We start from the raw sequence: 27,010 nt of genomic DNA, 5'->3' as shown, positions 1-27,010 counted from the left end.
TGCCACGCCTTCTTCTGCCTGTTACATACATTTCCAGAAAAACATTTTACTCTGAATTCTCGCATTTAATGGCTTCGGGTTATAAAACTTTAACATATTTGTGAAATTTGTTTTGAGTATAATAACTTCAAAAGTAAGTAAGAAAGTTTTATTTCGATTACTTGATTTACTCGATTAGTTAAGTTATAAAGTGGGTTTTAAAATAAAATGATTTATTTTTTCATAATATTCCAAATTATAAATGTTGTAAATAAATATTAAAAAGAGTATTTTAAATTAAAGAAAATTTGAAATATACGAAACTAATGTGAATCATAAAACTATGCTGAGCATGTGTCAAGTGCAGGATTGTGGAATGGTTCAATTAGTATACGAACCTTATGCACCTCAATCCTGAATAATCAATGTAAACAAACATTTCTAGTACACTTGAGAAAGGCAAATCTCTTCAGTACTCACCGAGTTTTTGTTTTAATTTTTATTTAAACTCACCTGTCTATCATTGTCTCCAAATTGCCATACAGATCACGTCGGTGTCTGCGTTTGATTTTGGCGAGTGCCAATTTTGGCTTCTTTCTGCTCCAGCCATGGGCATTATGTAACACCCATGTGATGTTGGGCAAATCGTAGGCAATGCCCCAATTTAGACCGAAGCTAAAGTACAAGAAGTGGGGATTGCCAATAACGCCTGTGGTCAGACAGATTGCGGCCTAAGTTTGTAAAGAATTTAGCTTAAACTATGCAGTAACTTTGATGCTATTGCCTATGTATGTGTATGTGTTGTGTGCTGTTCACTTACCGATGCCGATGAACCCACAGGAAATGCCACAAAACGTTTTCCCCTCGAGAGTTTACGCTGCGACAATGGCTTCAATGAAGCAGCATGCGGCTCCAATGGGTCCATTTCCTCAGCATATGTCAGCGTGATATTGTTGACGCGGCTTTCATGATTCGTATGCGCTTCAATGGTTGTTGTCAGCTGTGGCGCAATGGCAAACACATTCAACGCATCGCTTTTGGCCCAAGCATTCAGAAATAGTCCGCGCTGGCATTGGCTCAACATAAGCAGCAGCAGCAATTCCAATCCAGGAACAAGCCAAGTGGATAACATATTGTGGCTGACAATGTTTCGACAACTGAATTAAAGATTGATTTGATTATGAGCAGCAGCATTTGTGACATAGTCCCATCACCTGTCATTTCCCATTGATGTATGGCAAATGCCAAGTTGTTAATTAAATTAGATTGCAAACTGGTTTCAAGTTTGACCCAATTCTTTATGTTCAACCCTGTACCTCCGCACGTTACCAGTTAGAGCTAGTTGTTCGACCAACAAACTTGCAATGCGGTCAATCATGGTCAGCACTCTAGATCTAAATTGAATAGCCACGCGTGTCTCAAAATTCTTAGTCCAACGACAGTCTGCAGCTCGCGAACCGCTTTATCCACTCTTCAGTCGATCTGCGCTTGCACTGGCCGCAGTTATGGGTGATCGCATACCGTGTTTACTCGTAGTGCTGCTATTTACCACGTTGCTGATTCTGGTCAGCGCTGGAAATAACAGCAGTTCTAGCTCCAATAGCCGCGCCGTGAGCTTTCTCCGTGAGGAACCAAAGCACATATCCCACTTGCTACGTCGGCAAAAGCGCTGGCTTATCTTTGAGGCGGGCTCAGCTGTCTCTGTGAGTAACCTAAGCTTCTACGTGTGCCCTATTAGCATCAGGTTTCATCAAGCGTTAATTTATCAAAATGCTTTGAAACTTAAAAGGATTAAGATTAAATAACTATAAGGTCAGCTAATACCATATCCTGCTCTTTTGCTCAACAGCTAACATGCAATTGTGCTAAGGCTATTTTGGACACTAGACCTAGAGGTTTGATAGTGCTTGGCGAGGCAACTGCTATTTATCCACTGCCATCATCCGTGGATGACTTGTTTCCCAGACGCAGACGAAAACCCAAACCCGTACCGGCACCACCGCCACCACCGCCACCGACACCTCCTCCACCGCCCCCTCCGACTCCAGCAAAAGTTGTACCAGTTGCAGTACCTGTTATACCTGCACCAGAAGTACCTGTGCTCTATCCTCAGCAACCATTGATTATTCCCTTAAGTCCAGCCGATCCCATACACTCGTTTTATTACGCATATCCGCAAGTAACACCAGTTCTGGGACACCGCAAATCCTCGGTGCAGCAGCCATCCAGCGGCTGTCCAGCATCGAAGCTGGTCAAGGATGCATCTGGCAACTTTTACTGCCGGCCCTCAGCAGCGACCCGGCGTCTGGGTCGCGAGCTTAAAAGAAACGGCGCCAATCTCGTGAATGAGGGCCAGAGTCCGCATGGAATGCTCTTTGATTTGCTGATAATGCTGTCTGAGATGTTAGTACTGAGAATACACCAAAAAGCATTAAGTGTATAATACTCTTAAAATCTCTCTTTGCCTTTTTTTCTCTCTTTCTCTCTCTTTTGAACAGTCATCAGTATAAGCCGCGCTACTGCATCATGCGAACGCTGTGCGAGTCCCGTCATCTGCTGGTGCCACCTGGTCAGTCGCTGTTCCACGATATCTTTCGCATTCTGCTGCGTTATGTGCATTCGGAGATTGCCCATAAGCCGACATATCACAAGGCTTTTACCGCTGGCCATTCGCTGCATGAGTGCGCTCAGTGGTATGGCGCCTACTGTCCTCAGAGCTTTTTGCTACATTTCAGCCAACAATTCCAGGGTAAATTTACAAATGCATTTAATAAATAAAGCTACAAATCACAATCAAATGTGTTGTTTACGTATAAGGGAAACGCATTCGGCTTTTAGTTAATCAGTAATAATAAAGATTGAGTTGACTGCTCTATCACTCTAGCTCCTATCGCATATATGAAATGCTGATGGGTATTGGGTGAGTATCAATACTTGCTGAAACTTTAATTTGTAAAAAAAGGCTCGAGCATTCTGCGGTTTTGTGTTTTATTTTCTCATCTTTGTGGAACTAGCAAAATAATAAAAAAATTACTAATATAAATAATTATTGATAAAGAGGAAGATAAAGAGAGAGAGAGAGAGAGAAAGAGACAGATAGAACTAGTAACAAAAGTAGATCGCGAGAAAGAGAGCGAAACAAAATAAGAACTTGATGGAGACTTAGAGATAATTAAATGGAGAGATTTGGAGGGGCTTATAGAGGGAGAAAGATATAGAGAGATAGATTAATATAAAAATATTTTAATTAATTATGATTTTTCGAATTGTTTCTTTTGATAATTGTATAAACATATCTTTTAATTTAAAGCTCAACATTTATTTTGCACAAATGAAACCCAGCACTTTTGGCTTTTCGCTCACAGTTTTTTCAGAATAGTCGGAAACACACATTTTTTAAATGTTTGCTAAAAAAGAGGCCATAAATTGAAAACGCAAAAAAGTGTTTTTTATTATGTGCCGGGCTAAAAAGTGCAATTGAATTTAAGCAAATATCCAAAAGCGGGCACATAAATAAATATAAATATATGTATGCAAATAAACACAAATACTCATTTATGTGTATATATTTATATTTTTATATATATTTGAATAATTTTTTAACCAATTTCTGGTTCTCGCTGGCATTTTTTCTCTCTCTTAATTTGTGTTGGTTTTCCGCTTCCATTTGGTGTAAATACAGCATAGTTTTTGTGAGGGTCGAGAATTTGTATAAATTTGCGTGAGGCAATGGTCCATGCGGTTGCTGTTGACATTGGGGCGTTACTGTAGCCAGTTAATTGTGAGCAGTTGTGCGAGTATTTGCAGGCAGACGCTAATCAATAGAGGCAACAGCACTTAAGCTGCAGGCCACCAAAGAGGTAAATCTAGTGCAGAGCAGGTGAGTTAGCACTTAAGTATCGATAAGCTGAATCAGTGTCTGTTCAAACGGCAGACTGTAAAAATGACTCGTCTACTGCACTTGACGCTAAATGCAATAGTTTTGCTGTCAGTGAGCCAAGAACCTGTAGCCGAGGCACAGCATGTGGCTGGGGCAGGTGGCAATGCCACGAAAGCGGTGACAAAGTTACTCAGTCGGCAAAAGCGATATCTGGCATTTCCGGAGGGCTCTTCGGTTTCGGTGTGAGTTCAGTTATGCAGCCCGTTGATGTGGCTTCAATTAATTGTCTCCATGCATAGGCGGCCATTTGCCTAACCATTGGAATGATTGGCAATCCCGATGTGGACTATTTGAGCTGGGCAGTCAACTGGGGCGTTGCTTACGATCTTCCCAATCATAATTGGGTTATACAGCATGCACACGGCTTTGCTAATCTCACCAAGCCCATGCTGCAGCGCCGCTCGAGGCGAAGTTTCTACGACGAAATACATTCCGCATTTGATCAGTAAGTAAATTCCAATCTATGTCAGCCTAGCCTAACCACAACCTGGCTTCCTTTGGTCAGCATGGGCTTCAACGGACGCGCTTGTGTGGCTCGAGCTCTTTGCGAGAGTGCCAAGTACCTGCATGCCCCTGGGCAGCGGGGCAATATGTTGGAAGAGCTTGTTCGCGCCGTGCTTAGCATGCCCACATCGCCGGTCGCGGCATATGAGCCGCAGGCGCACCACCATTACGACCGCATTTACAGACGTTCCAAGCGACATTCCCGGGACTGCAACGAGCTCTATCCCGGCTGTCAGTTTTCTCTGCTGGCTTTGGCTCTGGGCAAATATGTGTCCGCTCCAGCGCAGTTTACCAAGTACAATTTTATGTGAACAGCAAAAAGAAACGTGAATAAAAGCGATTTTCAAAAAGGGAAAAATGTGTATAAAGTCTGTTAGCTGCTTGGATAAAGTTTCGAATAACTAGAAGGAGGTGATTAGCTTCCCGGTCCGTATCCCAATACCATAGCTAAAAAAACATATGAGGTGGTTTTTTTTTTAAAACAAATTATTTTCATTCTTCTTTATTTAATAACGCGTAACATTTATTTATATAGTAATTGTTTTTTATGCATTCGTTTATTTTTTTTAACTTTGTTTTTTTATGTTAATATTTTTTATATTGCACTCGCTGCTGTTGTTATTTCGTTCAATTTTTTGCTTGCCATTTTCAGAGAATCTTAGCTTCAATCGATTTTTTTTACTTTTGTTTCATATTTTCTTGCAAATGCAAATTTTACGTTATACATTTCGTTTGCTAGCATTGAGTTATTTGTTATTTGGCTTTGTTTCTCTTTTTAGTTTAGCTATTTTATATAGTTTGTTGTGGTTGTTTGTTAAGTTACTTTGTTGCTCAAGTTACATTTCGTGTGCTTGTGACTGCGCGTGTAATTTCATTTAGTTAGTGTGATTTGTATTTGTTAGTTTATATATATGTATATTTTTTGTTATTCAAAGAGGATTTTGAATGTATTATATGATGTATATATGTTTATATGTATATGTGTACATATATATTTATGTATGTTTTCTTTGTGAAATGTAAATGCAATTTTTAAAATTTAATTTTCATTTGACATTTACTTCGAATATTAATGAGCGAACATTTGTTCGCATGTTCATTGTATTTTTTTCGTGTTTTGTTTTTAGTTTTTATTAATTTGCAGTATATTTATATTTGTTTAGCCTACGCTTAAGCAATATATTCTTGTTTTTTTTTTTGTGTTTTAATTGCAAATATTTTACATACGTTTTCCTATACCCATAGCTTAATTAACTTACATCTTGTATTTGATTTAACTAAATACTCAATTTAGTTCAAATTGATTTGTGTATAATTTTTGCAAATCTTTCATTTTTTCTTTAGCTGACGCGACAAACGCCCAACTAAAATCTGGTTTAGTTTCGATATTTTGTATTTCGTATTTCGTTTGGCGCCATTTACTGTTATTTTAGATATTTTTCATTTCATTTTCGTTTTCGTTTTTTTCTTTTTTTCGTACTTTGTATATTTATATTTACTGATCAAATATTTATTTAGTGTAGCATGCGCGTTGGCATTTAATATTTAACTTTAATTTGTGGTGTTGTTTTCTCCAGTGAATTGCAAGATTTTTCCTTTATCGTAGTTTGCATTTTTTTGACATTTTTTGTTGTTGGTTTTTCTAAGTTAAAAATCTTGTTGCTAAAATTTATAATTAATCAAAATCTCGATTTATTTTGTTTTCTTGTTTTATTAATGAATTAATATTGAAATTGAAAAATCGTTTGTAAAATGTACACAAGAATGCAACGGAAGCGCTTAACTCTAACGGCACTTAGAAGTTAATACACAAAATAAACACACATACATATGCATACACATACATATAACATATATGCATAATAATTTAAATTTGTTGATCGAAATTTGCGTATGCGAAGTACTGAAGTACTTGTGGATTTTAAAAATTACAACTAGATTCATTAACTAAGTAGCTTACACATTTGATTTCCGTTTCGTCAGTCACAAACATACATACACATACATAGTTATACGCACACATTCAAATTAATATATATATATATATATATATATATATATATAAATATCTGTATATGCTATATCATAAAAACGATGCCATCAAAACGTTCACGTATGCCTTTATACAGTTTAGGTATATATAATAGTGTGTGTGTGTGCTGGTGTGAGTGTCTCCATGACTGTTTGTCTGTTAGTGATTATTTTTTATTAGCATTGTATTTACTTTGCGTTTACTTCATGAGCATTTCCATAAAATCGAAAAAAAACTCATCTACATTAATAAAATAAAATATTACGGGTCTGGAAAATAAATAAAAATTAATAAATGATTTGAATCTAATTTATTTTATTTTTAACACATTTTCGCTGCAGTTCACTCTCACAAAAATTTGTTCAAATGATTTACATAAACAAAGACAGTTGATAAGAATTGCAAAATTCGATTGTTAATGATAGGACTAAAAAGGATTTGAGGTCGAATGCGTTCAAGCGTTGGTTGCTTTATTTGTGTGCTTTGTGTTGAAATTTTGTTGTGCTTTTTGTTTTTTTTGCTGTCATTGAAACCTTTTATTCATTGCACTTTTTTTAAAAATTGATTTCATAGGTTTAATTATATTTTTTAAAATATATTTTTGGCAACTCAACGCAAAGCTGTGCGCGTGTGTTGACATTATGTACAAGACGTGGCTGTTGAAGATCGTGCTTTGGGTGGAGGCGGCAGCTGAAAGGTTCTAGAGTCGTGTGGCTTCTATTGTCAGGTACTTAATAAGTTGTGAATAATAATGGATACTGCTTGAATAGAGGCTGGAATGGAGTGAGCTCAAAAGTGTGCAATGCAAATTAATGCGTGGTGAGTTGCCTTGTAGTGCCTATGTGTGTGTGAGTGTGTGTGGGGGGTACGTGTGCGTGTGCTTATGTATTTCTATGTTTATTTGGTTTAAGTAGAATTAATATTTTGGTTTTTGCATTTATCTGCTCCTCTTGCCAGTGCGCTTCCAATTATTTGATTTAGCAAATACGCAGACTTTGATTCTTGTTGTGTTTGCTACAAAAGACGACCTTTGATTGGAAGACATCCGATTTTATGTTTTTGAATCTCAGGGTCAAGCCGCATATATATATTAAATACTTATTTTTCTTGATTTTTTTATAATTTACTTGTTTAATATATTTGGTTAATAGCTATTTCTTTCGTTTAACTAATTATTTTTGTTGTAATTGCTAAGTGTGGCTCCAAAAATTGCATAAAATGAAACACTTTGTGGTTGTGAGCGCCCCTTCCTTTTTAAATCAGTTCAAACCAATTCAGTTGATCTCACAATTTTCTAAGGAATCTCATGAGTTCCATTGTTCAACTATTAGGAACCAGGTCCCAGATTGGAAAGGGCACTTCATCTGCATCAAAACTGTGCAATTCTCTAAGTGGTTTGTGTTATCTAGCAATCTGTGTACATGAATTCGTTGTCTGCTGTGATTACTGTACTCAAAACAAGTGTACCTGAAATAAATTCTTGTTGCTGTCATATATCTTATCGTGCGATGTTGGTCTGGTGACAATAATATTGTTATCATATGGAAAAATTTGATCTAAGTTTTGAATCTGAGCCTATTTTTCTGCTTAACTAGTATCTTATAATTGTGTATGTGAGTGTATGTGTATGTGAATGTGTGTGTAAGTGTAAGTATTGACTATCGTTGATATATACAATTTATGAATATGTACTTGCTATATAGTAATACGTTATAGCTAGTGGTTGCAGTAAGTGTTAAGACTTAAACCACAATGTTAACTTCGAGCCCCGTTTTGCAATGTCTGAATTATCGTACGAGTATCTTACTTGACTAGTCGTTTTATTTTAAGTGTGTGAAGCCGAGATACACACATGCTCAATATATATATATTTATATGTATATCTATATGTCATAGTAATATATATGTATGTATGCATATATATATGAATATTATTTAATCTTCCTTTTTTATTTTTTGCATTTTATTTCGTCTTATTTGTGGCAGTATTTAAATTACATTTTTTTTCTTGGTTTTTATTCACTTTGCTTGCTGTGCTCAAAACTATTCTGCATAATTATTTTAAATTTTCGGCTTTTAACTAATTTGTATATTTTGGAATTTTGTCACATGAAGCACACTAAACATTTAGCTAGAGCCTGAAACATTAAACTAAAACTAAACGCGTTTTAAAAAGGCGAATTCAAAATGTTTGACATTACTAGCATAATTTTCGGCTTACATTTTTAATTAATTTTTGAGTTACTTTTTTTAAATTTAATTTTAAATATTTTAAATTTGTTACATACATAAATGTGACTTAATGTGCAAATGAACTGTACAATTATGAACTTGAGTTGGACTGACCGACTAACTGACCGACTGACTGACTGATTGATTGAATGACCGATTGTTTGCTTGTGTGTATGCATATAGTTGCGCACACACACACACACAAGCCAGTTTGATTATAACCTAAAAACACAACCAATGAGAGCATATACACGTCTATGTATTTGACTTTATCGAATTGCCTTCGATTTGCATAGTTGGTACGTTGTCGTTATAGTTGTATTATTATTTATTTATTTATTTAAATATTTATGCTTTTAGTTCTCTATGTTTTTTTTTGGTTTTGTTTTCTTTTTGCTTTAGCGTGTCGATTTTCCCAAGTGAAACAATTTACAAAAATGTTTTTTTTTTTAAATTCCATTTTCATTTCAATTTTGTTTGACATTTTCTTTGTTTTTGTTTTAAAACGTCTGCATTCCTTGCCTTGGCTTCGATTCCAACAAATGCTATAAAGCCGCTAGTTTTTGCTATACACAATTCAGATGCGACTTTAATTCAAACATGCAGTTTACGGTATTTAGTTTAATTTATTCACAGAAACGTTACGCCATTTACTTGTCTTTAGTTTTTTCTATCTTTTTTCGATTTATTTATAATTAATATATTTATTTTGTTGATTGTCTAAAACTATAACAAAATTTGTTTAGCTTAAATCTGTTCTGCTTTCCGCTATCAAAAAGTTGTAAATTCTTCGAAACTAAGTTAAGCTGAATGTGCTTGAATAAAGAAACAATATTATTTCCCTGGGGAAACGTAATCTTCTCTTAATTAGAAACTTAGCTCTCAAGCAACACAAGCTAAATTTTGCAAAATGAATTTTATATGAACTGTGGAATGCACATTGGGAACAAAGCAAGCGGGCCTTATAAATAGAGGAAACATACCTTAAAACAGAGATAAGTACAATTTTCTTTACAATTCTGGCAAGCATTAACTTAAAATTACAAATTTTTTATTTAATTCCATGAATTGTTTTCTATTTACATACACATTAGATTTTTGTTCTATGCCTTGGAAATGTTAGAACAAACAATGAAAAAAATCATTTATATTTATAATTAAATATTATTTTCATATTTTTGATATTAGCCAATAGATTTCTCTCTGTGAATAAGTTGAACGCAGCATCATTTTCTTTCTATTTTTTGTTTTGAGATTTCTGATTTTACGGTTTAGCTACTTAGTTCCGCCCTAAGTACATACATACTGTGTGCTTAGATTTTGCATATATAATTATGTGTTTAGATGTGTATGCGTATATATTCGTATATATACTCTATATATTCATTATGTGGGTTTATAAATATTTTTTTTCAGACTTTTAATTATATGCTTTTCAAAACGGAAGTCGAGACAGTTGTCAAATAGCTGTTTATTATTTTTTGCTCATTTTGTTTGCCATTTTATGTTTTTTTAATTTGTTAATTTATTAATTAATTTTTATTTGTTTTTTTTTTCGAGTGCTTTTGGGATTTTAACTTTATAAGCTCAGTTGAATACGTTTAATATTTGATGTAATTATTCAATGTACAATTATTATATTTTGTTATGGGCTGCCTGCGGTTGAATGTCTCTTTGTATATATGTATGTGTGTGCGTGTGTGTGTTTTTTTAAATGCCTATGCAATTTTTTATTTTATTAATAAATTGATTTATGATATTTTGTTTTAAATAACATTTGTTTACGTTTAGTTAATAGCTAAATATTTAAAAAATGTTAACTGTTGATTTTTATGCACTTTACATTTTAATACACCAAAATGGTGCAGCTATTTAAATTTTAATTTATTTAAATTACGTTTTCCATTTGTGTGTGTGTGTTTTGTTACTGTGTTTCTTGATTTCCTTCAATTGTTTGCTTATTTTGTGTTCTATATGTTTGCTGTGTGCTTCGCTATTCGTTTGTGCATCTCTTTACTCTCCAGACATTCAATTTAATATCAATCACTTAATATTTCAGTAAATGTCCTACAAATTCTGAAAATGTCTGCAAACATTTAAACACCTCAATGCTCAACGCATTTGCCAATTATCGCTGCAATGGCAAATAATTGTACACAATCATTGCAGTTTATAATAAATATGTATAGATATATATGTATGTGTATTTGTGCATTCATTTGTTCGAGCTTTGGTGTCGTACTGACATATTTGTTGGCTTGAAAAACTATTTTAATTAATACACATTCACAAATGTTGAATATTTTCGAAGTGGAATTTTAATTAAACTTTTGTCCCCTCTTGCACGCACAAAATCCCAAACCAAAGTTAAATCAACATCAGCAGCAGCAGAAGTAGCAACAACAACAGCGACGAATATAACAATTATAAACAGCAAAAGAGTTTGACAACCCTGAGCTGAGTTGTCGCGGCATTCCTTGCTAATAGTTTCAGCAGTTTTCATTTATGGTTTTTGCCTCATTCGTTTGCATGCAAGTTATGCAAATTTTTGGTGTACTTTTCGAATTTTTTATTAACTTTCATACACACGCAGACGTATACACTCACACTCACATTCATGCAAATTGCATTCCTCACTTAATTTGTTGCATACCCTGCGGCGCTTGCCAACGCCCAATGGCATTTGCGTTGTTAATATTTTGCTTGTTGTTGTTGCTGCTGCTGATGCCGCTGCTGTTGCTGCTGCTGCTGTTGATGTAGTGGGAAAAACTTTTGTAAAATCAATTAAAAATGCAAATAAAAAAAACCTTGCGGCAAGTTTCGTTTGCTCTGGCATTTCCATTGAAGGTGTTTCTTTGTGTATTGCACTCAGCCAAGGCTATGGCGATGCCCAGCTCCGCCCTCCGGTCCTCCAGCACTTCAGCTGCAGGCAATTAAAAAGTTTTTAAATTGAATCTCCTAATATTTAATATGCAAAGCATCTGCGGAATTGAGTACAAAGAACAGACAACCTGTAACAGAATTCGTTGAACTCTTACTTAAAGTCGAATTTATGTTTTCGAAAATGGCGCTTCGTCTAGCTGAATATTGAAAAATGACACAAACGAATAGCGTAAATTAGTTTCCTTAACAAAGTGTAGTTTATTTTAAGTGTATTTTCTTGCAGATTTGATTTACGTTTTAAATTGTTTTTTTTTTTATATTTTTTTTCCTTCAAGTTGCTTTTCACTTTTGCAATTAACTTTAGTTATTGAATTTGAATTGTCTTAAATTTGTCGTGAGTTTAAACTATGTTTAAGTATATATGTATATATATAAACCATATATATGCGTGTTATATATACTTACAATTTACATACATATGGTAATACATACATGTGTGTATGTGTATGTGTGTGGGTATCTCTTGTAGTAAAAATGTGAGTTTAAAAATTGGATGTTGTCTTATGCAACATTTTTAACTAAATTTATTTCAGAATTTCGCGCTTCATTTGACCAAGTCGCCGTGTGGCTGAACTTTTTGGTTTGGTTTTGTTAATAGTATTTTTAGTTGGCTTAAAACTTACGTAGCTTAGCTAAGACTAATTAAGACTTAGCGACTAATTATGCTAACATCGATACATAATTTAGTTACTTATAAATTAGGTATTACTTACGCTAAAACCAGTTTCAAACTTGATGCATTTTGCCAACTTGCATTAGCTAAGTTATATTCATATTTTGGTAAAAATTACGCGAAAAATATGCACAAATAAATAAATAATTAAAATTGATTACGATAACACTTTCAAACACACGCATACAAAAACACTGAACACATGCAGTCAATTTTCATTTTTGTTTTCTTTAATTTTTATGTTTTTTTTTGGTTTTTTTTCTTCTGAATTTAAAATGCCGTTTTAAAACATTTTGTAATGTGTTTTGTTGTTGTTCTATTTTATGAAACTGTAGAACTAAAAATCAACAAGGAACTTTTTGGCGCTCAAAAATACAATACAAATTACAATACGTTTGCTTTTTTATATTATTTTCTTGTTTTTACAACACTGGCTGCCACATTATGCAACACTGCACAACCATCTAACACTTACACACGCACATGCATAATGTACGATCCTTCTCACACACATCCATCAAAAACTTACTAGCTAAACCCTCAGCTTTGCCAGCTATGGAGGGTCGTCGTGTCAGTGTCATATACATATGTCAAAGTTGATCTTGCATACGGTTATTGACGTGATTAACGTTACGCAACACTACAATACTTGATTTCCTTTACTTTACATACACGTTTTGATCAACTGCTCGTAAACTCGCAATCGCAATCGCAATCGTTCGATTGTTTTTATTTTTATTTTTTGTTTGTTTTCTATTTCCAATGTTCGCTTCGCTCCGCTACTTATAATGGGCTCCATGAGCTGTTTATCGTTGCGTTATTGTTATCGGTATTGCTATCGACAACGGTATTAACACTATTGCTGCTGATACTGCTCTGGTTGCTGCTGTTAGTGTTGTATAACGGCGACGAGACACTCATGGTTTGGCTCATCGTATATTATCCACGATCATCGTCGCGTGCGGCGAACAGGGTTCGCAACGAGCTGATGATTAAATTCCACCAGCCCGCTGCGAACCCAAGTGGACGCTATAAGGAGTTTTCACTGCCCATCTTGAGCAGCTCGAACTTCTTTTTGGCAATTTTCGAATATAGTATATCAATCGGCTGCGATTCATCATACAAACTTGGCGCTTGCAATATAATTAGCGCTGTGCCGACAACGCAAGCGATTGCGAAAATCCATAGAAACATACGGTCCAATACCATGGCAACATATTTCCAGTCCTCCTCCACCTGTCGAAGAAAATATATATTGTTGAGAATATATGAAGTATACGCATTGAAGTCTAAGCAATTAAAATTAGACAGAGATATTATCTATCTATAAGTAACTACATATATCTAAGTACGACTCAAAGAGGCGTGTAAAATATAGCCAAATTAACTATCCAAATTGGACTCGTATCTGTTAGCCTGAGTTGAAGTTTTTCAAGTGAATTCAAGTTCCAAATTACTGAAAATAATTTCACGATATCAATTCAATTCCTAAGATATCAGTTCAAATGGTTAGCTTATTGATGCTTATCGATACAGAATTTAAAAATATATATATTTCTAAAAAAAAAGAATGCAGTCCTTCAGTCAAGGCCATTGCATATTTATTTCGTTCTTTATATATGTCTAACTGTTAAAGAATTAATTAAAATAATTTTGGTTTGAAAAGCTGAAGTCCGCAATGTTGCCACAACACTTTGTGAAAGCTTTTCAGAAATGAATTACCAAATCTATTTCAATTTCGTTATTGATTCGAAATTGGCGCTGGATAAGTTGAACCCGAACCGAGTTGATTCAGGGCAGGGCATTGCCTGGCTGTGGCCACAATGATTGGCAAACTTGCACTCTGAATCCAGAATTGCGCTTTCCGATTGCACGCTGCCAACTATTTGGCCACAAACAACTCAATCACTCAGCCTGAATTCAGTTCAACGTGACGATGCGCCCGATCTGCCCTGTGTCCCTGTGTCTCCGCCACTGTTAGCCTTCCCTTTTCGCATTCACTCCCTGCCCCAGCCAGCTCATCTTCCATTTACAATTTTTGATTAGAGAAATGCAAGCAACGTGATTCGAGCGGCTGCATGGCTCGCTGACTAATGCGGGTTATCAGGAAGCGGCGTAAACACGTCGCGACCCCGCTAGTTCGGCATGTCGGCTGACTGGTTCGTGGTCTGACGCTAGTCTGGCCAACGTATGCGATGGGCGTAACGAAAACGGATTAATTTTGAATGCCAGCATTTTGTGACGTAATGTCGTTTTCCCACTACCATCTGTCCGTTTTCATTTTACGCTTTTAGGAGCAAAGTGAATTACATAAAGTTCGTAACGAATTTGCATCAATTCGCTTTAATTAATCGCAATCAAAACATTGATTGTAGCTTTTGTCAATTGAAATTGCGCTCAAACAATGCTTTCAATTGAACTTGTTATTGGTTTGAAAGCAGTGAGAAAGTGTCAGAAAGTCTTATAACACTCTTGTATAAGTTGATGTTGTTGGAATGTTCTGTGCAACAGCTAATTAGCTGCTGGTTGATTGCAATCCACTAACAAATACTCTGATAGAAATAAGAAGAAATTGCACTTGGTTATTCAATACTTACGCTTTCGAACTTGTCTTTGTTTTTCACGTGCTGTGCTATGAAGCGCGACCCTTCTATAGTCTTTTCCATTTCCCGTGCATAGGGCCTCTCAAATGTGGGACTGAGATCGGCTGCAGCAGCTGCGGCTGCGGCTGCTGCTGCCGCAGCTGCTGGACAACAGCCCGGACTGATGTCGCCATTGAGACCCGATGGACTGAATAGATCGTCATCGGCGCCCGGCAGTGGCAGTGAGGAGGGCAGAGGCGGATCGCTAAAGCAATGGGCGGCAATACCACCGGCCGCCGCCAAATCGAAGCGATGAGCAGCGGGTAACACTGAAAAGAGATCAAGTGAGATATTGTATGAACAATTTTAGATAAAGTATTAATTGTTATCAAATTATGAGGTAACTTGTAAGAGTTGCAGTTAGAGTTTTTAGTTGTAAGAGTGGAAACGTTGATGATCCTCTCCCTGTATTAGCTCTCTTGCGCCCGCTGCAGCTGATCCGTTGAGCACTAAAAGCACAGGAAACTTGAATCGGTGATTCCGCAAAAGAAGAGCAATAACCTTGGTATAGGACAGATTTGTCTTTGGACCTGACTGGGTTTCTATTAAGAAGGAAGGCTATCAAGACTTACTACCAGAACAGGACTTTACTTTTTAGAAGATTGATTTTTGTGCTGTTACTGGATCTCAAATAGTTTTTGTTTTTGTGTTATTTTTTTTTAAATTCATTTATTTTATTTACTTGCAAAAATAAACATACGTTTACCTTATTTGTTCACTGGGAGCATCTCGAAGCTTATATGATAGGGCTATATATTTCAGTTCAGTTGATCTGCTTAATCTAATATGTTAAGTCACTCGATATCTTATGCTACAAATCTGGATGCTCTCCTTATATCGCACAAAAAGTTAGCAGCTATGTAACAGTGAGCCAGAGAAGTATACACTCTATTAGATTTTTGCATTTTCACTGTCTCTGCTTTTCATCTGCTTATTCTATTTGCCGTTTAGCTTATGCTTGAACATCTTTAATTGCGCACATTTTACTCCTTGCCCTCATCGTTCGGTTATGTTTTTTTTTATAGCAGAGCGCAATAACAGCATTTGGTAAATCAAATTGCTAGCTATTTCGCAGCTCTTTTATTTTGATGTGGCCCCATTTTATTTTCCATTTTTTTATGCGCAAATGCAATTTGTAACTTTTTCTCTGCTCTGCTTTGTATTGGTGCCCTTTTTATTTCTTCGCAATGTCCCTAAGGAGGTGCAGACTAAAGGCTGGAAAGTAGCAACAGCAGTAGCAGCAGCAGCAGAAACAATAAAGAAACTCAGTAAATAGTTAGCTGCACTCTACTTATTTTGTATTTATTTGACAGGCTGTTTTAAAGTTTCAATATCTCCTTCGTTCCCTCCCATAAAAGGGGAATGCGAAAAGTTGAAAGAAAGGAAAAGGAAAAGCGTTAATTGAAAGCCGGTTGGACTTTTGGATGGCGAAAAATAGTCACCAAGTGGCTTAAGCTTCAGTTTTGTGGCTTTCTTTTTGGCGCTTCGTGGGCAACTGCAATTCCGTGGCGTCTGCTTTTTGAGTGGTTTTACGTGTCGTATACTTAATAGTAAGTGGGATTTGCAGCGGTTAAAATAGCTAATTGATGCATATCCGATATACAAGGCCTGCTTTATTTTCTTGTTTTTTCTGTAGCCGCATGTGCAAGGTGTTGTTTTTAAGAAGGTTTTCGACTATATATAATTGAATTAATTATTTGTGAATTTATGAAAAATTATTTCGCTAACGGAATTCACTCAGTTCAAGAATTATTAAAAATTTATGAAAGTTCAAATTATTTTTTTTTGTCAAATTATTATTTTTTTTTTGTATTTATTGCACCAGTTCTTTGCGCACTTATTAAAACAAGTTTTCCTTTGTGCACGTCTGTTGTATTATTTCTAGTTTTTAGTTTTGCCACCATTTTGTAATGAGCGTTCCGAATGGCGCCGACGACAGTGACAAAACGATACAAAACTAATTTAGAAAGCGAATAATTCTTTGCTGAGTTGCCGCAAGTTTTCACTAGTTGCAGGAGCAACTTATGCAACTTGTCTACTTGTTCGCCTGTTAGTTTGTCTCGATTTCTGTTTGTCTCGGTTTCTGTTGCCTGCTGCCTGTTCGCCGTTCTCTTTGGCATCATTGTGCTACTTGGCAGTGCAATTGCCCGTTAATTGCCATAAATTATATGCACTGAGAGCTTACAGCAATGGCGTTGGGCATTCAAATTCATATAATTTCAATGAAGTTGCGCATATTTAAACGAAATATAAGCTTGGCTGCTTGGCTGGTTGCCTGGTTACCCAAGTATAGAAAACTCTGAGCTGGTTACTTAATGCGCCAGCTAAAGCCAGTTGAAAACAAGCATAAATTTTAAGGCGACAACAAAGGCGGGACCTAGAACCTACATCAAGTCTCGCATCTAGCTGCAGCAACAATTGCAACAATGCCAAAGTTGTGAACAACAAAAAGTTTGCCTCAAGCTGAAATAAAAATGGAAGCTTTGTCGAGCTTCTAAAGAATTCTGTTGAGTTTGACAAAGGCGCTTACAACTGTCCTGTCCATTGGCAGAGGGGCTTAGAGGTGAAAGCTTACCTGGTATGCCGTAGTCTCCACTGAAGCGCTTGGTGTCGTAGTTAACAAACTTGTCCACGTCTGGCGGCAAATGAAAGACATCTGTGAGCACCTCGGGCGGCTGATCCTCTTCGGGGTCCTCCTTTTTGGGCCGCTCAATGCAGAGTAGCCTGGGCAGGATTTGTATGAAGACGCGCTGCACCCAAGGTGCCATGCGATGCGTCACTGGCGATCTACGGGCACATGCATCAGTTACGCACTCGGAAACAATCGTTCCATATATGAACTCACCTAAAGTTGACATTCAGCACCGCAATGGTTACCACAACAGAGAGCGTGACCAGCATCATAGTGAAGAGCAGGTATTTGCCTAACAGCGGCACCGTCAGCGACGTCGGCGGAATAATCTCGGCCAGCAGTAAAAAGAACACAGTCAGCGATAGCAGAATGCTGATACAGAGTGAAATCTTCTCTCCCGAGTCGCTGGGCAGATAGAATACCAGCACGGACAGAAATGATATGCCGACGCATGGTATGATCAGATTGACTGTGTAGAAGAGTGTCTTTCGCCTCAACGTCAGATTGAACACAATATCCAGATAGGGCTCCTCGCAGCAGCTGTAGAACTTCTCATTGCGCACCGCCGGCACACGCATAATATCCCATTCGACTGAGATGTAATAGTCCTGCAGATCGATGCCCACTTCAATGTTATCCGAGTCGGCGGTTTGCTTCAAATGTCGCAAGTCAACCTAAAATGAAAGATGAATTAATTCATTTTTGTGTTCGCAGAAGATTTGTAGTTTGGATTTGAATTGGAAGTGAATCGTGTTTAGGATAGTATTTTGTAAAGCGAATATAATATGATTATTATTTATTAATTTGATTTAATTATGGGATTGTGTAGAGCTGCAAAGCTTTCGTGTCGCCTTTATTTTCAGCTTGTTTGATTTATGCTTCAGATTGTTTGACAATTCCACACCTGTGCAATTGTACTGCCATTAACATTGATTTGTTGTCTCATTTTCCAACGAGCCAAGGAAATCAACTTCAACAACAACAACATTTGGCTCAAGTGACGGCTTCGTTTGTCTAGCAGCTGGCGCAATGAATTTATTGCAGTAACTCTAAGGTGTTGCTGATTTTCAATCAGATGTTGATGCGAAAACGTACTTGTTTTTTTGACAAATTTTGACAATCGTCAATTGCCCAACGAATTGCGATTGCGATTGCCTCCCCATCCTCCGACAGCTTGGGCAACAGAAGTGGCAGCTGCGAAGTTTGGCTCACGTTTACCTCTGAGCGTAAAAGACATTTACGTTTTACCATTTATTTCAGTTCATTCGTTATTGCTCTTGTTAGCTATTTGTTGTTTTTTGCCGAAGTTCATTTATTTGTGAGCTCCTCTTCCAATTGACACAGGGCGCACTCACTTTTCGTGATACATTATGAATCATCTGCAGTTATTCTACGTTTCGAATGACTAATGGAAATCATCTTCATTTGATGCGGTTCAATAGCAACAGCTTTTGCTTTCAGTTTTCAGTTGTTTAATGTTAATAATTGAACAAATTCAATTTGTTTTTCTTAAAAACTGCGACACAGACACAATTTTCGATTACTTCCCTCCCATTAGAGCAACGTAGCTATATATTAACGCCCTGATGCGCCAATTGGGCACAAACAGAATTCTGAATAAGCAACGAAATCAACTGGCAACAATTTTTTTATATTGTCAGACATGTTTACTCCGTCCATCATCTCATGTACGCCACACGACATATATGCACATACATATGTATATGTATACGCGTTTTTATGAAGTTAAATTCAATGAAGCATGCTGAAGCTCTCGATGCGTAAATTCGCCATATTTTCCACAAGAGAAAAACAAGTCAGAAAATTGCGAAACGCTGTAAACGACTGCGTAATACTCGTTCATAGGCATTTAAAAACTTATCACACGGTGAGTAATCAACTGAAACTAAAACAACTTGAGCACAATGTATTCTCTTTGGCTCTGCAGCTTGGAAAATCGAAGCCAAAACAACCTTTTCAGTCGATTTTGACATTTCATTAGTAGATTTCTTTACAAAAATAAAATTTGTGTATCACCGAACTTTTTGAGGGACATAAACTTAACTTGAGACCAGCACAAGCCAATATACTCTATCCTTAAACCCAATATATGGACTTACGAATAATGCCATTAACGTACAGAAACAGACAATATTTGGTTTAGTTGATATTCAGTGAAGGTAATGAGCAGACGTAATTTGAGTTTAAATGTTAACTTTATGTATGAAAGAATAACAAATAAATCAGTAAGTGTATTATTAATTCGTTGTCGACAACTGGAAGCTGGCTGCTATATGTCAATTTCGATTTGGTTGTAGCTGCTGTTCGTTTGACAAACGAGTCCCAAAAAGTTTGCGAAGTCTTGGCTGGTTCATTAAACGCAGCTGCTGGCTGTTATCTCCTCCACACACACACATGTACTTTTGAGAATGTGTGTGCGAGTGTGTGGGTGAGAGTCTTGTGATTTATCACATGCCCAGGAATGAAAAAACGAGCGAACGAACGAAACGTGTCAAGTGTACAAAAACACAATAAACATTAGCAACAGTATTGAAATAAATAAATATATAACAGCCATTCACGAGGGCAGCCCCAAGTGAGCCACGCCCCTTCGAGGAACCTTTATTACTGGCTGCTTACACCGAACAACAATAAAACTGCACAACGAACAATCAATTGCCAGGGAGTGGGTCCTTTTGTTTTGCCATTCATTTCAAGGTCGTCGTAGTCAGTGCTCGGTGTAACATGTTTAAAAAGTCATTTGCCGTTGTTGTATTTTACATTTTATTCTTTCCAATACTCGCACTCTCTTCGCGTGTGAGTGCCACGCCCATTTGTCTGACATTGAATTTCGCGATTTAATGCTTTTATAATCGAGTTAAACATTTGATTAACATTTGATTAGCCGTCAGTCAATCAGAAGCGACAGCGAAGCCAAAACGCACCGAACTCTCCACTGTATTGATGGATGGCTTAGATGTGAGCTGTGGCAGTGCCAGTGATTGACAGCCCGCTCTCTGGAGCCCGAGCCAAGTGATAAACATTCATATATAAGCATTTAAGTACTCTCACTTACCATGTAACCATCGTATGTCCACGAGCCGAACTTCATGAAACATGTCTGCTCGTCGAACGGAAAGTATTCGACATCAATTTCACAAAAGGATTTATAAATGGCGGGCGGCTTCCAAACCACTTTGCCCGTATGATGAAGAATTGCTTTTGTCATTATTGTCACTTCATAGTTGCCATCGGCGCTGCAAGGATAAAAAATACATTTCAGTTCAATAAGTGAATACAAAAATTTGCTAATATATTATGTAGCTCTCCTAGTTATTAAATAATCAATAAACTTTCAATGTCTATTAAGTGAAAAACTGTTAAGTATTTCCTCTTGCAGGTCGAACCTCTTTCTGCCAATTAGTCTATGGAAATGGCTATATAATGCTCTGAAAAATTAATCAAAGTGGGAGAGGAAACATTGCTTCTCATTACGCATTTCTTCATTAATCAATTAAGAGTTTAATTAGCAATATTTAATTAATAAATAGAGTTTGCAATCTATGAAGTTGCTTCTCGCTTTCATCTCATTTTCGCTGATTTTCTTTATTATTTTTAAGCTGCTTTTTACTCCTCATGCTAGTTATATTTATATATTGCCGACATAGCCTTATAAGTTAACTTATACTTGCTTATTTGCCTGCTCTGCATATGGCATTCCAGCATCGATTTGCTCAAAGTATTTAGGCACCACTTAAGACAGGTGCGCCGCAAAAGTCTCTATTAACACGGATTTTCTGCCTGTCTCACAGCATACCTTTTTCAAATTAAAACGCTCCGACAAGAAGCTTAAAAACCACCAACGACACCCACTCATACACACACAAGACAGACGTAGACAGAGAGACGGAGACAGATATAGATACACTGTTTAGACAGTCAGACCAAACCACAATACCATTTCCGGCGGCCATATTAACTAAACGCCATAAATCTCAGCTCTGGTATTATTTTGCGGTAGACACAGGTTCAGTTTGGTCGCCCCTCAGACACACACACACACACACAGATACACTTATGGATACCCTCTTCTCCTCTTAATCTTGCTAACTTTCTCTGTTTCGCTTTCCCACTGCTCGGCTGTCATCGTGGTACATACGTTGGAGTATTCCTATTCCCAAAGTGCTGTAGCTTTGGCTTTGTTTTCTTTAATTAAATGAATGCTGTTGACAACTTTATTATCAGCTGAACTTTTCTGAACCCAAGGCACACAGCCGACGCCCAGCCACGCCCACGCCCACCACAGCCTTCCCAACTGCCACAGCCACTTTAATTCTATTATTGTGTATTACGGAGGTGGTCCACTCCTCCATAAATGCATGGAAGGCACACACACGCACACACAAATCTATGGTTCTTTTTCAACTGTTTTAGTTTTCAGCATCAACTGCGCAGAAATCAAAAGAAGCGAAATAAAATTTCATTATCTTTCATTAGATTTATAAAAATGGAACTGGCGCCCACAAAACGCTAGATACAAAGTCAAAGAGAAAACTTTTGAACGCCTGCGGATTGCCTTCGTCTCTTTCCATTTAGTTTGGAGGACTCTGGCTCGGCTTCAGATTCAACTGTGCCCAAGCAGATACAAAGATGGCGCACAGTGTGGCTCTCAGATTAACGCGCTGATAGCGACGGTTGCCGGCAAGGGGATACGGACGACCGCCATGAAGCTGACACTCATACGCCGCGTTGTCCCGCATGTATGTGCGAGTGAGAGAGTGTGTCACCGCGCACCACCGACGCACCGTGCTGATAATGGCTGCAATTGTGGTGACCCCCAGGCGTGGTTTCGGTTTTTCGGTTTGGTTATAAACTTTTGTTCTGGTTCTCGTTTTTTTCACATTTCTCTTTTCTTCTCAGTCTCTGCGCTGTGCTTTTTGCAGCGCCATCGGCCATTTTAAATGGTTTTTATCCATTAATGGCTTGCTCGCTGTTTCTGCTGCTGCTGCTGCTACTACGGTTCCTGTTGTTGTAATAACATTTTAAAATGCTGTGCTTTTGGATTTGTATTTAGTGTGCAAGTATGTCTGCCAGTGGCTAAGGCAATGACTTAGTCTCTATGCCTCGCCTCGACTTCTGCCTGAAGCCCTCAAGGCTAATGGATAACGCCGGCGTTGATAGTGGCGGATGGGGGAGGGGGCGGTGGGTGATCCAATGGCCATGGGCGTGTACTGCTAAAACAACATTCGAAGCAATTTTCGCATTTAAAATAAATTTGTAATTAGAAGCCAAAATGTATTTTTAATTAGTTCCACAATTTGAGTTGATCCAGCAAAAACCATTTTCTTACTATTGCGCAATTTTTATACTTGGCTATAACGACCCCAAGCGCACGTATACACTAGCCCACACAGACACCAGTGCGCTTCCAAATTATGATATTGCTTAGAAGCTACTAAAACTAATAGCCTAGTAGATGTAGTCATAAGGAAGCAGATGATGCCAAAACCAACTGAGGTTAATTTATTAGCTTATAACGTTCCTGCCATTAGTTTGGAATATAAAACTTAGATTAGCTTAATGCACAATATTCAAAGCAAATATTTATGAAAACAGAAAGTCAGATGAGCTTTAAATAGTTCTACTTTCAGACTTTCTATTCGAGTAGACGTAAAATATCCCAATCATAATCAAAAGAAAATGTGAAAAGGTAGACTCACAGTTAAGCTTGTACTTTTTATGCTACGAGAAGCTTTCAAATATGTATTATCAAATGGGTCCAAGAAACCATTAAGTGGAGCCACAGCCACAATTGCAATCAACTGTAGACTCCAACTAAGAACAAAAAGCAAAAATGAAAGAAAGATGGGAACAGAAAAAGAGGCAAAGAGAGAGGGACGCAGCTTCTCGCTATGAGTCGCAGTTCGAGTGCGATTTTAATTTCTTGGATCAACATGAAAATTAATTGCTGGAATTAAGAGGCTCTCACAAATATAAACAGAGTTGCGGTCGCCGCTGCTGTCGTCGCCATTGGGTAGACTTCGCAATTGGTGCCTGAAAGTTTTGCTGCTTGCTTTGCCTAATGGTCCACCCACACATACACCAACCACACGCACCACACACACACATACACACACGCTCACACGCTGTTGACGGTTTCTCGGTTGCGATGCGTATTTAATGTGCCCGCTCTAGCACATACGACTAATTATGCCTGGTCAGCAGCTCAGCCAAGGCACATGTTCGTGGACTCGCCTCTATCTGTATATTTCGGACGCTGCATTGCTGAGCATTTGCAAAATTTGAGCGAAATTACAATTTAAAATTGACAAACGCGTGGAACGCTGCGCAGGCGAACCTCAAACAATTAGAACCAAATAGCGCCGGCCACGTCCAATAAATTAGAACTTTTGACGCTGGTTTCATACCATGGCCAACAATATTGAATAGGCCCGCGTATGGGCGTCGCTGTGTGCGTGCGTGGCAGGTATTTGTGCCTGGGCCATGTTGTAGTTGTATGGTTACGCACTCGCTCAACTATTTATTCGCTATTTCACATTTAGCGGGCAATTAAACATTTTTCACAGCATGCAAATTTTGGGCGTGCATTTCGGAGGATGCGCTATCATTCGCTACATACGTGAGTGAGTGTGAGTGCGTGTGTGTGCAGGCAGGTATGTGTTTTCCATATCGCTATTCGTTTGTCTTGGCATGCCAAAAGTTTGTATGTAAAATATTGCCAGCTATGCTGCAATTGTGAAATTGAACGCATTTTCAGCGTTTCAAACTTTTGCAACCGACAGCTGGCAGAATGTGTGTATTTTCATTCAAGATTACAACAATGCTTCCACTACATATACGCATAAGCTGCACACACACATGCAGCTTACTTTCAGTAAATTCGGGACTTTATGTTTAATGTTAAAATTAAAATTTGTATAGCTGACCAAAATTGTCTTGGTGCATGGAAAATCGGTAAAATCTTTGTTTTTGATCTAATTTGTATGCTAACATTTATATTTTCTAACTTAAAACTTAAAAATTATATCAATTTAAATAGCTAAAAATTCAAATTCGAAAAGAAGAATATTAAATATTATGGGAACAACTTTAAATTAGCTTCATAGATGCTATTTATTTTTAGCAAACACAATTAACTGCGAGAAGTGGGCAAAGGCCACTTGGAGCCAAATTTGAAATGTCTGTGTCAAAGCAGAAAGGCGCTTCATGCCGAAGTGGCACTAAAGGGAAAAGATTTTCTAACCAAAGCATTGCTTTATTATTGTCAGTACAAATTATTTTTTTTCACTTTAAACATCATTCACGGTAGCAGCGAGCGACAATGGCCGCCAAACAGCAAGCAATGTGTTTGAGAGTGTCTCTGTGTGTGTTTGTATCGGTGTAAGTACCAGAGAGTTGCTATAGTTACGCACAACAACATGACAATGCTTTTGTAGTTGTTGGCAAATGAAATTTAAGCTTTTTCCAAGCAATAAATTACGAGTTTTTATGACTCTGCCAAAGCGCACACACCCCAAAAAGTGTGCTATGCGAATAGTTCGTATAGCCAGGGCACCAAAGGCGTCCCAACAACAACAGCAAAAACAAAAAAAAAATGGAAAGAAGGCCAATACGGCACATAAAGCGCGTAAGCCGATCTGCCAAAAGAGCGATGTCCTCCCTGGTGTTGTAGGAACTGAAGTGCCAGCCGCATCGACGGAGTCAAGTGTTGGCCAGCAAAGCCAGCGGCACAGTGGTAAGAATATGCCATTTACAAATAAATCCCTACAATCCATTTCAAGTAAATAATGCGTGGAAATTTTTAAAAACATTACGATGAGTGATTAAAATTTCTTGGCATTGCTCGTGTTTTGTAAACGAAACCCAGCATTGGAAGAGGTTAATTAATTGTTAATAATTATAGAATTTTCTCATTATTTTAGAGTCAGTCACACAGTAATCTGTGATTATTAGTTTTGTGAATGTTAGTTTTGTAATTTGACTATGCCAAAAGCTAGATGGGCGTACTCCAATTTATATTTATTTTAAGCCTAAGCCTATAGCTGATCAGCACAATTTTATGTACTTGGTAAAACGAATCGAAAATATAACTTTAACAATATTTGATCCTTAAATCAGTTTAAGCAGCAAGCGATAGGTTGTTTTGTGTTCAATTTACGATGCGTATGCCACTGTGCCGTTTAGTGGGGCTGGCTTCACTCCAAGTGAAATACGACACAAGGCAAATTATAATAATTACAGCGAGCATAGCAAAATAAAACGTCCAATTTGAGAAAGCAGACGAGTTGGCAGCAATTTTATGCTGAGCATAAAGAGAGGCCGATTCGTTCCCTTTTGCTCAGTTAGCTGCAGAGCTGAGTCGTTGGCCAGTTCTCATATTACATTGAAATAAAAATACGTTAATCATTGCCTGATAAATTGCAAGCGTAACTGTGCGCTTTGATTTATGCGCCCGTCGCGCCCATTGGGCAATTATGCAAATGGTGCCAGGCGCCAAAACTTCCATGGCAAAGCCCCCAAATGCCAGCCAGCGCCTAACCGTAGCCATAACCAGGCGGACAAGGGACAAGGCAAGGGAATTAGATGGCACTTACTTGTTATATAGTACAATATCCGGCAGCCATATGTGCTCGGAGGGCACATGCAGGGTATCCACGCCGCCGTAATCGTCGGGATTCCATTTCAGTTTGTAGTCGTTCCACTCCTGCAACACATAGAAATTACTATCAAAAATTGCCCAGCCATGATAATATTTCTGATACAAAACATATAAATATATTAAAATAAATTAGACCAAAGCACTCGGCTACATAATTTGCATACAGATGAATATTGAATTGAATTTGTGGTACACAATAGCTGGCTGTTCGCCTTTATTGTTTCTGTTGTTGCATTTAATGTTGCAATTGCGTTTCATTAATTATGCATTAATTTATTGGTCGCTAAGCTGTTAGCGTTAAATTAAATTTTCACCATACAAGTATGCTCTATACGCAGTTGTCAGTCCCAACTGTCGGGTATATCCAGTTCACTCCTTACAGGGCGATTCCAATAAAATGTATTGTATGGTAACTCGAAGCCGGGCATAGCAAAGAGCGTGCATCATAAAACTGTAATTATGTTGACTGCCATCCACCACTGTTGCGGCATGCGGCATGCATCGTGGGTGCTGTTTGCAATTCACAATGGGATTATCGTTGCGCCAAGCACAAAATGTTCCATAATTAAAACAAAAAATATTAAAATAAATGCTCTTTCAGACGTTAATCATCATAAATGATGTAAGAATGTATTCTTTTTTAAGTTTATGAGAATTTATTTTGAGTGATTTGTGTTCCATTAAACTAGCTGACAAATGATCCTTTGGTCACAGACTAATTGACATTTACATGTATTTATGTGGGAATAAGCA

At 37.4% G+C, this 27,010-nt stretch overlaps 3 protein-coding genes across 3 annotated transcripts in view; 2 read left to right on the top strand and 1 right to left on the bottom strand.

Annotated features, from left to right (window-relative positions):
* The first annotated feature begins 1,484 nt into the window (after positions 1-1,484).
* On the top strand, positions 1,485-2,757 carry LOC111593378 (CASP-like protein 4A1). The gene is made up of 3 exons (XM_023306097.2): positions 1,485-1,682; positions 1,829-2,382; positions 2,478-2,757. Exons 1-3 carry the CDS (start codon positions 1,485-1,487, stop codon positions 2,755-2,757), a joined length of 1,032 nt encoding a protein of 343 aa, XP_023161865.2.
* Positions 2,758-3,922: 1,165 nt separating this feature from the next.
* Positions 3,923-4,770, top strand: LOC111593377. Its single transcript, XM_023306096.2, has 3 exons — positions 3,923-4,099; positions 4,159-4,364; positions 4,425-4,770. The coding sequence occupies exons 1-3, from the start codon at positions 3,923-3,925 to the stop codon at positions 4,732-4,734; spliced, it is 693 nt and encodes a 230-aa protein (XP_023161864.2). The 3' UTR covers positions 4,735-4,770.
* A 7,852-nt stretch (positions 4,771-12,622) lies between these two features.
* LOC111593371 (acetylcholine receptor subunit alpha-like 1) overlaps positions 12,623-27,010 on the bottom strand; it is a 73,016-nt gene continuing 58,628 nt past the window's right edge. The window contains exons 5-10 of the mRNA XM_023306087.2: positions 26,193-26,302; positions 20,654-20,834; positions 17,791-18,251; positions 17,521-17,732; positions 14,901-15,214; positions 12,623-13,539 (exon numbers count right to left, since the gene is read on the bottom strand). Of these exons, the coding sequence (XP_023161855.1) occupies positions 13,333-13,539; positions 14,901-15,214; positions 17,521-17,732; positions 17,791-18,251; positions 20,654-20,834; positions 26,193-26,302 (1,485 nt within the window). The 3' untranslated portion in view covers positions 12,623-13,332. The remainder of the gene's footprint in view (positions 13,540-14,900; positions 15,215-17,520; positions 17,733-17,790; positions 18,252-20,653; positions 20,835-26,192; positions 26,303-27,010) is intronic.

This window comes from Drosophila hydei, unplaced genomic scaffold, assembly GCF_003285905.1.
Source record: "Drosophila hydei strain 15085-1641.00,03,60 unplaced genomic scaffold, DhydRS2 tig00000063-arrow-pilon, whole genome shotgun sequence".
NCBI classification, from domain to species: domain Eukaryota; kingdom Metazoa; phylum Arthropoda; class Insecta; order Diptera; family Drosophilidae; genus Drosophila; species Drosophila hydei.
The sequence above is the reverse complement of the archived record's forward strand: the minus strand, read 5'-3'. Positions and strand labels throughout refer to the sequence as shown.